Source organism: Podarcis filfolensis (genome assembly GCF_964270895.1).
Source record: "Podarcis filfolensis genome assembly, chromosome: 9".
Classification (NCBI taxonomy): Eukaryota; Metazoa; Chordata; class Lepidosauria; order Squamata; family Lacertidae; genus Podarcis; species Podarcis filfolensis.
The window spans coordinates 27,777,128-27,788,748 of NC_139610.1; the positions used below are offsets into that span (position 1 = coordinate 27,777,128).

An 11,621-nucleotide genomic window follows, 5' to 3' on the forward strand; every position below is an offset into this window, starting at 1 on the left:
ACTGTGGGAAGACCAAAGGCCAAAGGATTTATGGGAAATGTGTCCTTAAGCTGCAGACTAGCTGTCTCTGGGAGTGTGAATGCTTATCTCTGGCATCTGCAGGAAGGAAAAACCTCTAGCTGATTACTGGTGATTTAACACCTGGTTACTAAGTGTCATCCCTGTGTAAGTAAGGGTTATCAAGCCTCATTACAGGAGAAGGAGGACCTGGTGTGTCTCTGAGAAATTTGGGGAGGAAACTTTTGATCCCAAGGTCTTGAGAACAAACAAGCCTCAGCAGTCACAATCTGAGTTATTATCCAACTAGCTGACCATTGGTAAATTTAAAATAAAACAAGAATTCTGATTGGTCTTGAGGTCCGAATCCACGTGGGGTTTTACAGAATAAAAATCTTAGGAAAGGAGTTTGTGGGTGCAGCTATCTGCCCTTCTGTCAGGTGCCATCATGCTGACAGTCAACTTGCTACATTCATATGCGTGTCCTTTGTGATGAAGATTCCTATTGTCTTCTTGAGATGCGGATGCAACCGAGGACTTTTTGAATTGCTCTAACCTTTCTTATGTTCTCGTTTTGTAAGTACGTTTAGCTAGCAATGCTTTACAATGTTGTTGTTTTTCTGTCTGAAACGCTATAAGACATGTGCCTACTTTTAAGTATGTTTAATTTTGTTTTTTAAATAAATTTTAAAAAGAGGATTTCCTATTGGTTCCGCGTGCCTTTCTGGGGAAGTCTGAATCCAGGCCTAACCATTTAGTCTCCTACTGAACTTGTGAATTACTGCCTGTAATTTGCAGAACCTGTTGAATTTCTGCCTGCATTTTGTGGAAAGCAATTGCAGGGTGGGGCAGCCAGTAACTGGGAAGAGTAACCTTCTCCCTTGGGTAATCTTCTGGCTAGCCCTGGATACAAGGGAGTGGTGGCAGCATCTACCCTTTTGATGTGTTTTGCCCTGTAAAAAGTATATGTTGCGGCACCACCTTCCCTCTTAGTTTGGTCTTGCTGGACGGTAGGATGGGTGGGGAAGGGGTGAGTGGCCGTAACATGGTGCAGCGTGGTGGGATCGAACTTCCCTACAGAAAGGCACTTTGATTTTAATTTGAGCACGTATCTCTTAAGTTGCAGACATTTTATTTTTTTCTGATGGATAGTTAGGAATCATGGAAGGCGGAGTCCCCCATAAGAATACAATGTGAACGGTGGGTGAATGGGGGCCGGGTGGAGAGAGTAGCTCCCTTCCTACCGCAGCAGAAACCCCCCCCAACAACCAATTTCTAAAGCAGACTCCTCCCCCTTGTTCTTGGAGCATTCTGAGGGAGAAGAGAACGCCAACCAATTAAGAACTAAGAACTTCTCGGAGGGGCGGGAGAGAGTCGTGCAACTCTCAGAGCACAGTTGGTGCATCGTTTAACCAACAGCTCCCGAGGAAGTGAAAGCTGTGATTGCCTCTACACCTTCTAGAGGAAGCTATCTTGTTTATGCAGAGCCGAGAGAAATGGAGTTTTCAGCCGGCAAAGCTGTTAAACGGGTGCCAGATCCCGTCCAGGGAGGATTTCGGTGCCAGGAAAAATTTCCTGGAGTGGGCCAGTCCATCATTGCTGCCCCAAGAACCAGCCGGATGGCGTATGAGTATCAAGACTTGCCACGACAAATGCGGGAAGCATCTGTGGAGGACGACGACCTGGAGCGTCCGTCCCGTGAAAGTCGCAGACCAGTGAGACGTCGTTTGCCTAGTCCAGTCCGGGTCTACTCGCCAGTAAGAGCTTGGGAAACCTGTGGGGCGGCGCGACGGTACGAGGAGGAGGAGGTAGAACCATACCCCCAACCCTCGCGTGGATACGCAGAGGAGGGACTTCAGCGTCCGGATGGACAGGTGCCCCGTTATCGTTATGCCTCAAGGTATGACTGTAGCCCAGAACCGCGGGGAGCAATTCCAAGACAGGCTCCTCAAGGGTTTCCTTTGAGCAACTTTGACTTGCGTTTGTTTCCTACATACCAGCCCCCCACAGACGTTTTTAGTTATTTAACTCTCTTTGAAGTGACCTGTCGGGATATGGGGGTGCCCTTGAGAATGTACATGCCTATTTTGCACTCCTTAATTTGTGGGGAGCTAGTTGAGCTGATGGCCCATCTCCCTTTGTCCCAGGCAAATGACTATGAGCGTTTTAAAAGGCTGGTGATGCAGAGGCCTGGGTTTCATGCTGAAAATTATAGACGAGCCTTCCGGAAGGTGGATAAATGCAACCCCTCAGACAGTATTTATGTGTATTCTTCGAAAATGGCTCAAAATTTTGAATTATGGCTTTTGGCTGAAGGCGTTGATACTTTTGAAGGACTAAGGCAATTGCTGTTAAAAGAACAATTTATGCAACAATTGCCCCCTGAGATTGCAAGCCTAGTCGCCAATCAGCATCCAGCTACTTTGGAGCAAGCGACCCAGCTCGCAGAATCGTTTAAATTGAAGCGGTCCCATCTGACAAACAGGGGACAGCCGGGAGGGAACAGACCAGCAGCGTCGGCTCCAGCCGGGAGATCTGCTCCCCCAGCTAAGGAACAAAGTAAAGCCACCCCCATGCCTACAAAAGACTCTTCCATAGCGGGGGGTGACCGCTCTAAACTTGCTCCTAGTTCGGGACTGTGCTTTTATTGTAAAAAGCCTGGCCATGTGAAGGCAGCTTGCCCTCAATTGAATGGTAAAAAGCCCCCAGCCTTGACATCGACCCCTGCAGTGCATATGATTCAGCGACTGGCGGAGGACTGGGAGGCTGAGCAGCAAAGTTCAGAAACTGAAGAAAACCCAGTCCCAGATGGGAGGGGTGGGGCAGCGCCTGATGCTATAATTCCCAAGACTGCTGGAACCACTTCTAATGCTGTTACAGTGGGGCCACTGAGTACAGGGGCAGGACCGAGGGTGCCACATGTTAATTGGGCTAATTTAAAATTTACAGCACCCATTGAGATCAATGGAATTGCCGTGAACTCTTTCCGAGACACGGGTTCTAATATCACCAGCGTGTCTAGAGATCTGGTTTTGCCCATACAGATGCAGCCTGACCCCTTGAAGATCAGCCCGTATGGCGTAGATGAGATTTTCCAACCTACCGCCATTGTTCTGGTGTCCTATAAAGGCTACACTGGAAATCAGCTTGTTATAGTTCATGATCCTGAAGTGTGTAAAAGCCCTGTTCTGGTGGGAAATGATTTGGGATTTAAGGTTCACCCACAGCAAATATCGGTGAACTCTTTGTCAATTAAGGTCTCACCCACCCAGGCACAGGTGATGGAAAACTGGGGAACGACACCTCAAGGTTTGAGGGCTGAGGGAAGCCTTGTCCTGGATGGGATGGGTGGAGGTTTGGCGCCTGGTGCTACAATTCCCGCAACCATGGGGACTGCTAAGACTGCTGTTCCTGAGAACCTGGTTGGGGAAGAGAGTTGGCTTAATAAGTACCGCCACTCCTTGCGTTCATTGGTCCAACTCAGCGTCTAACGCACCCCCCAGTGTTCACATTCGTCGAATTGCTGTGCCTTCCTTTCGTGGCAAAAACTCTGATACTGTGACTGTACCAAATGACTTCGTTTTTGTCCCAGCTGATTCATTCCAATTTTCGGAAAAGTAATTCTAGTGGTGGAAAATTAATCCCCCGACCTGCAGCCATTGATCCAGTTCCCTCCAAGGATTTTAAGGGGAATCATTTTGTTCCAGCCCCTGAACCCCAAGTTTGTGCAAACCCTGCTTTTGGGGGAAAGTGTTTTGAAATCTACAGTTCCTTTCCAGCAGCTTGTAGCAAGCCCCCTTGCAACGCAGACTGAGAAAGATGCAAGTGTGTCCTGTCAGCTGTGATAGCTGAGAGTCAAGAAGAGGAAGGGGGGCAGCTTAGCCCAGCCAAACCCTTGTGGAGAGTTGTGAGACTCTTGCCATGACGGGGGATTCTCTATTGTTTGAAGTAAAGCAGAGATTTGGTCAGTTTCTCCTAGGTTGCCTAGAAGCTGCAGAAAGCCCTCCTTGCGAGACTGAGTCTGTCTTTTTTGTGTCTAAAAAAGAATTTTTCTATCCACAGCTCAAGGACTTTAAAGACCCAGTCGATATGTTTAATGTTTTTCAAAATATGTTTTGTAATGTAAGTGGTTTTGTTAAAAAGAGAATGAAATTGGTGGGTCCTTTACAAAATTTTAGTCCTGGGAAACAGCATGGTTGTGTTATGAGTAAAATTGTTTTCAGGTCTGGTGGGATCATCAGCCTGCCCAACCCCTTTGTTCAAAATCTGCTGAAAACTTTGGTTGAGGTTTACCAAAGGAGCTCAGAGTTTGTGTCAAACCAGTCAGGTTTTGCCAAGCTCCTAGATAATCCTTTGTCCATGCTCAGAGGGAGATGGGAGGAGATTGAGTTAATTTTTCTCAATTCGTGGCCAGAACGCCTTAAGCATGTGCAGAGAGTTTTGGCACGATTTCGAGATGCAAACCTGAGGGTTGAAGTGTCTAAATGTAAGTTTGCTCAAGGAGAAGTGATTTACTTGGGATTTAGAGTGGGGTTGGGAAACATCAAATCCCTGGAAGCCAAAATCCAGTGTGTGCAGGAATGGCCCCCACCACAAACCAAGAAGGGTGTACAATCTTTTCTAGGATTGGTCAATTATTATCAGAGGTTTGTTAATCATTTTGCTACTCTAGCTACTCCCTTGACCAACCTGTGTAAGAAAGCTCTGCCGATCAAAGTGGATTGGACTGATGATTGTCAGCGAGCCTTTGAGTTGTTAAAACAGGCTCTTGTGAGTTCGCAGGTGATGCTAGCCCCTAATCAGTGGCGTCCCTTTGTGGTGTCCTTTCCTATGCGTGTCCTTTGTGATGAAGATTCCTATTGTCTTGAGATGCGGATTCAACCGAGGACTTTTCGAACTGCTCTAACCTTTCTTATGTTCTCGTTTTGTAACTACATTTAGCTAGCGATGCTTTACAATGTTGTTGTTTTTCTGTCTAAAACGTTATGAGAGATGTTCCTACTTTTAAGTATGTTTAACCTTGTTTTTTAAATAAATTTTAAAGAAAAGAGGATTTCCTTGTCGTTCTGTGTGCCATTCTGGGGAAGTCTGAATCCAGAGCCTGACCATTTAGCCCCTACTGTACCTGTGAATTTCTGCCTGTAGTTGCGGAACCTGTTGAATTGCTGCCTGTATTTTGTGGAAGCAATTTGCAGGGTGGGGCAGCCGGTAACTAGGAAGAGCAACCTTCTCCCTTGGGTTAATATTCATGGCTATCCCGGGTTACAAGGGAGTGGTGGCTGCATCTACCCTTTTAATGTGTTTGGTCCTGTAAAAAGTATATATTGCGGCACCACCTTCCCTCTCTTAGCCTGGTCCCGCTGGATTGTAGGTCAGATGAGGAAGGGGCATGTGTCCGTAACATTACTACAAGGGGGCAGTGGCGGGATGCTGTGCCCCCTATCATTACTACATGGTGGCAGCGTGTTGGGATTGAATTCCTAACTTTACTACAGACGCTCTAACCACTATGCCACACTGGCTCAAAATATTATCAGACCATTGCCTATTAGAAGGCCTAATGGTCACTATTTTGCCTGCCAATATACGAAACAAGTGTTAGCATTGTTTGTTAGTGCTGTCTTCAATTTCACAACTGAAAGACAATGTTTTATAATGCCATCGTTTATGGATTTTATTTCTTTTATTAAAAGTTGGTGCAATTTTGAGGCATTTTAAATCATAAATTTTGAGGGTTGGCTGAGACCTATAATCTCAAAAGCTGCTTCAAAAACACCATTTATTTAGATTCAGATGCTGAGCCAGATTTGATAAAGGTTTGGGGTTCCAAAGACATGAGAAAGGCTGCCAGCCGTGTCAAAGAAACTGATGTTATTCTGGATGTATTTGAGAAAATAACAGCAAAATACAAGTAAGTATCTTTATGATTAAGATTTAACTTGGTATATGACTTTAAGCTCATTGACTACGCTGAAATTGGGCATTCTTAAGCCACAATACTTTGTGCTCTTTCTGTTACAGATTGGTTTGCTGCAGCTGTGCTGTTTAAACATAGTGAATGTTGTCATATGATTGTAACCAAAAGGCCAAGCTATTTTTACTCTGTTATGAAATTATTTTTCCTTGATACTACTTCCTAGGAACTGTGCCCCTGCTCACTCAACTCGCCATGCCCCTCCCCCCACATTACTATCCATAGTCATGTTTCTTCCTCTGCAGCCTTCTTTGCACCCCATGTTGATATGTTACTGTATCTCTTAAGATTAGTAGAATCTGAAGAGATACAGTAATCTTACAGCAGATTAAGAGCAGTAGAATCTTAAGAGCAAGTTTGTCAGTTTAAGTTCAGTTGATGAATGTTGTACAAATATGAGTAGTTGCTTGTTAATAAAATACATCTTATAAAGTACTTCATTCAATCTGAGACATTTTGTCAAAGACAACACATGGTATCATGAATGAAATACATGATTGTGGGAAGATGCTGTGGAATATCTGAGGGCTTCGCATCCTCTGCTGTTGTTTAAAGCAGCAGTTTCCCGCAGTGTCCCTCTCTGCTCACTCCCATGTCATGACTGCTGTTGTTGTGCAGCCTGCCTTCTCTTCTGTTCCTCTGCCCCATCCTGACTTCATGCAAATCCAGTATTGTGATGATGCACTACAAATCCTACAATGGGCACTGTGCAATGGGCAACCTTACTTTTTTATGTATGTAGGAAGAAAGAACACTAGAACAAAACAAATGGGTGCTTATCTAAAACAATTCTCATCCCTCAAGTTTAAACCATAATGAGGATGAACTAACTAAATGTAATGCAACTAAATAAAGCTTTCAGTGTTTGAAGTTATAATTTCACATGTTATTCAGTAGGAGAAATTTAGATAGTTGATGGCATTTTCCAGTTTTTGTCAACTCAAAGTATCAAGTTCAATACCTAGAATGTTTTTCAATATACTGATCAGTTCAGCATTTCTCTTTAGGTTTAATATACTGATTTGTATGCATTCTTCCCTATTCAGACAAGGAGTGGAGCTGAAAATATGTAGGAAAGCTATTGATAGCTTTTCTTTTGCGTTCAGAGAGCAACTCACCAATAATGTAAGTACAGTTGTTCCCTTATTTCTGCTGTTCAGATGTAAGTGCCATTGCTTATGTTACCAAAACGGCACCATCCAGGCACAAGAGGGAGGTACTGGAGTTTGCAGAAGCATTAAAAAAATAGGGGGAAACCCTCAGAAAGGGAAAGCCCAAAAACAGCCCACCAATGATAAAATTTGCTGTGGCATGCCGGCTAATGAATTGCTCTGCATGAATAAGGCTGACAAATGGAAATGTGGGTGCAGTGCAGCCAAAATGCAAACAGACTTGCATTTGTTAGACCGGTGAGGGAAATGAGGGGCTGAAATGGATGGAGTGGTAGAAGGGGGAAAGCCCTCTGAAAATTATCTGTTCTTCACAAGGAGGATAAGGGGATGGTTCACCATGTGGTTCTCAACAAACTGCGCCTGAGAGAATGTGACCCTCATCAGAAAAAGGTTCCCTTCTACTGTTACACATACAAAGGCTTTGTATTATCTGACATTATTTTTCCTCTGCTCTTTTCCCAACTGCAGACTTTAAAACTTGTTTTTCAAATGACAGAGAACGTTTGAAAACTGAACTGAAACCTGTTGTATTATTTAATTCTCAAACTTGGAAACAATAGTGTTAACAAAGTGCCCACAGCAAAATTAAAATAATACTTAGTATGAAAAATGTTTGTGGCAATTAATGATTTAACATTTTTAAAGGACTCCAGCCATGTTTCTCAAATGGAAGAGGTATTGTAAAACAACCAGGAAAGAAAGGTGAAGGGTGGGATATATCTTTTAAATAAAACTTTGAATCATATTTTCCCCAGGTGAGCACTGATCCTTTAAGATTCTTGGCTTAGGATAATAAATACAAAGTCAGAACTATGAAAACTAAGTAACTTTCCACAAATTACAGAATCTTTGTAACTTACCTGCTTAGGCCCTAATGTTGGACTGAGCCAAGACAATGTCCCAACAGTTGGCATTCACCTGGGATTCTGACATGGACTTACTCATGGACTTAAAAGTTGTAGGAGCTGCATCCTAGTTGGCTACAGCAGGATAGTGTAGCTAGAGCCTTGGAAAGAGCACAGAAAGGAGAAGGAATCAAAAAGTAATGGTCACAGTTTTGGTTGTCTCTCATATGAGTAACCATGCCTTTTGAGCTTCCCTTGTTGACTCTATGTTATGGTTAGCCAACTCCTGCCTTCTAGCCAGCCATCTTGATCCCAAAGCTGCAACAGACATATACTAAAGGGAGAAATCTGGAAATCACAGAACTCTAAAAGAATTGTTGTTGTTTAGTCGTTTAGTCGTGTCCGACTCTTCGTGACCCCATGGACCAGAGCACGCCAGGCACTCCTGTCTTCCACTGCCTCCCGCAGTTTGATCAAACTCATGCTGGTAGCTTCAAGAACACTGTCCAACCATCTCGTCCTCTGTCATCCCCTTCTCCTTGTGCCCTCCATCTTTCCCATCATCAGGGTCTTTTCCAGGGAGTCTTCTCTTCTCATGAGGTGGCCAAAGTATTGGAGTCTCAGCTTCACGATCTGTCCTTCCAGTGAGCACTCAGGGCTGATTTCCTTAAGAATGGATAGGTTTGATCTTCTTGCAGTCCATGGAACTCTCAAGAGTCTCCTCCAGCGCCATCCTCCAGAAGCATCAATTCTTTGGCGATCAGCCTTCTTTATGGTCCAGCTCTCACTTCCATACATTACTACTGGGAAAACCATAGCTTTAACTATACAGACCTTTGTTGGCATGGTGATGTCAGAGACCTCAACTTAAAAAAAACCTCTCAGATTACTTGTAATTGGATATTTACTTCCAGAAACCCCATGGCTAGAAAATGTGAAACCAATGAATTGTAACCCATACAGTGGTGACACATAAAAGCTGTGTCATAATAAAACAACTGAATAAAAGAGTAAATTAAGAAGCTGTGCTGTATTACTAAAACCTGCACATTTTCATTAGGTTGCAGGTGCTGAGGAACTTAGAACAACAAAATTGAAAAATGCAAAGGTAAACAATTTCATGAATCTTCTTTAATTGTATGGGTTCTGTCTAACTACAGAAGTGAGTATGCATGTTGGATTAGGACATTTCAGTGAATTAAGAGCTGGAGTTCGCAGTGTGCCCTGTGAATTTCACCAGAGGGAGAAGCTCTCCTTCCAATAATGATTAAATCCAACTGTTGTGGCAAGAATTTATGCCCTCGTGTTGATTTTGGCTCTGAGACATGCTAGTTTTAGAGGTGTGCTGCTTTGAAGCCCACGTTTTTCATCCATGATTGCTTTGGAGTGAATGGGAAGGCTAGGTTTCTGCTTCTGAGGTGGCTGTTAGAGGGAGAATGTTTGGAATCATGAGACAGGACACCAGAGGGCATGTTGTCTCTGTGGCTAATTGTATTGACTGAAATGTGTTCAGTTAACATATATAATCAACCTGATCAGGTGTAGTGCTTGTGTACTGCCGTCTGCAACTGAACATTCCCCAGGATAAGAAGCAAATCTGCATTCAGTACTCATTGCTGGAGACAGTTTATGAAAGGTGTGTGTGTCTTAGACCAAAATGTGTAGCTTTCATACAACTCCTGGCTCTCTTCCTGCCATTTTGGATGTTAAGGAGCATTATATTCACTATATTATGTGATAAAGAGCCCAAATAGATTGGTATGCCTTATATGAGAAAATGAATTTATTACAACTGTTTTGTTCTCTTGCTATAGCTTTTCTAAAAGCAGACATTAGTTTTGGTGGACATTTTTTTAAAAATAAAACCACTGGCATTAATGCCATTGTATTCATATTGGCAGGTATTGATTTTATATAATGAATGTTCTGTCCTCTTATACCAATTAATCAATTGGATTTCCTTTCAGTAAACATCACTTGTCCCCCTGTACATTAATTGTATTTATTTATACTGTCACTCATTATACTTATTATAGCAGGATCATGTGTACAAAAGATGTCCACTTTATACTTTGTAGAGTGCAGGTGTACAAATGATTAAGGACTGACTGAAGTGATATCCAATGTTATATGCTGAGTAGGTCCACTGAAATCAATGGGCATGTTAGTTAAGGTCATTGATTTCAGTGGGTCTGCTCAAAGTATGACTTAGCTAGATATCACCCTTTGTATGTTTTGCTTTTCAGTCTTAAAATATATTTATTGTCGTTACAGATGGTGAGAGCAACAAATAAGAAAAGGCAGCGTTTGACAGAGGTCAAAGGAGAACTACTTAAGTATGTTCTCATCAGTTAAAATGTTTCATGAAATAACTTGAAATACATTTTAGATTTGTTTAAGTTTTAGACATAGTCCAGAACACTTCTTATATTTAAAGTTTAAAACGCTTTCTTATGATATACCTCTCATAAGCTCATTTGTGCATGCTTTTTTATATTCTGTAGTACAGTGGTACCTCAGGTTACATACGCTTCAGGTTACAGACTCTGCTAACCCAGAAATAGTGCTTCAGGTTAAGATCTTTGCCTCAGGATGAGAACAGAAATCGGGCTCCAGCGGCGCAGCAGCAGCAGGAGGCCCCATTAGTTAAAGTGGTGCTTCAGGTTGAGAACAGTTTCAGGTTAAGAACGGACCTCCGGAATGAATTAAGTACTTAACCCGAGGTACCACTGTATTTTGTATTTTATCGTGAATCATAAATTCCACTTGTTTGGTGCAACTATCAATGTTGACAGAGAATAATTTTATTGTTAGAGCACTGTTCTCTTCTTTGTTAACATGCATTTCTAAACACCGAGAAGCTTCATAAACACAATTTGCGACAACCTGTTTTCAAGGTGTTTTTTTAAAGATGATTCTGCGTGGTCTCTGTGGAGTCACATGTGGGTTTTGTGCAAAAGCAACATTTTGGAAAATTCTAGAGCCTCCTCTCAAATGAGTGGAAGCAAGTGCCTTCCTGCCCAGGTCTTTTTCAACTGACAGCTGAGCAGCAGTGTTGGATACATGTTATTCAGTCAACCTTTTCCATTAGCTTTTTGCTAGAAGTTTGGACATATGTTAGTCCATTGTTGCTGATAATTTGTCACTGAGGCCGTCTTATGGATTTGAACTGTTTCAATGTGTGTTGCTAACAGACTTTCGCTAGGTAACCATCTAGCCTATGCTGTGCCATCATTAGTCACTATGCTTTAGATCTTAGAGCCAGGAAATCTTTGGGGGAACCATCCTGCAGGATTGTGTCCTCCAGGGAGGCCAGCTTGGTAAACTTCCATTTCTGCATCTACACACATAGCATGAAGGAAGTCAGGTTGCTTACTTTAAACTGATGTTCTTCGAGTGATCTTCTGTACAGTCACACATCTCTTTCTTGCTGTAGGCTCTTAGAAGCTCATCTTGAGGAGATGGAAAAGCACTGAGGCATGCAAATAGAGTGGGCTCTGCACCTTTGAAGGGAAGGACAAGTCCTAGCTCCCATTCTATTGTATTTATTATTTTTTAATGCACTAAGGTAGCCTCGGCTGAAGGGCTGTTTAGAAATTCAATCAATCAGTAATCTTTGGCTCAGGAGCTTCT

The 11,621-nt window shown here is 42.8% G+C and overlaps 1 protein-coding gene across 7 annotated transcripts in view; it reads left to right on the forward strand.

Annotated features, from left to right (window-relative positions):
- The window catches only part of CENPU (centromere protein U), a 29,942-nt gene that overhangs the window by 16,072 nt on the left and 2,249 nt on the right, over nt 1–11,621 (forward strand). For 5 of the 7 annotated variants that reach the window (XM_083631137.1, XM_083631141.1, XM_083631140.1 and 2 more), the window contains one exon: nt 1,483–4,812. In XM_083631137.1, the coding sequence (XP_083487263.1) occupies nt 1,483–3,488 (2,006 nt within the window). In that variant the 3' untranslated portion in view covers nt 3,489–4,812. Of the gene's footprint in view, nt 1–1,482; nt 4,813–5,784; nt 5,909–7,017; nt 7,097–9,048; nt 9,097–10,262; nt 10,325–11,621 lie in introns of those variants that run through there. The other 2 variants (XM_083631142.1, XM_083631143.1) reach the window with 1 other exon arrangement.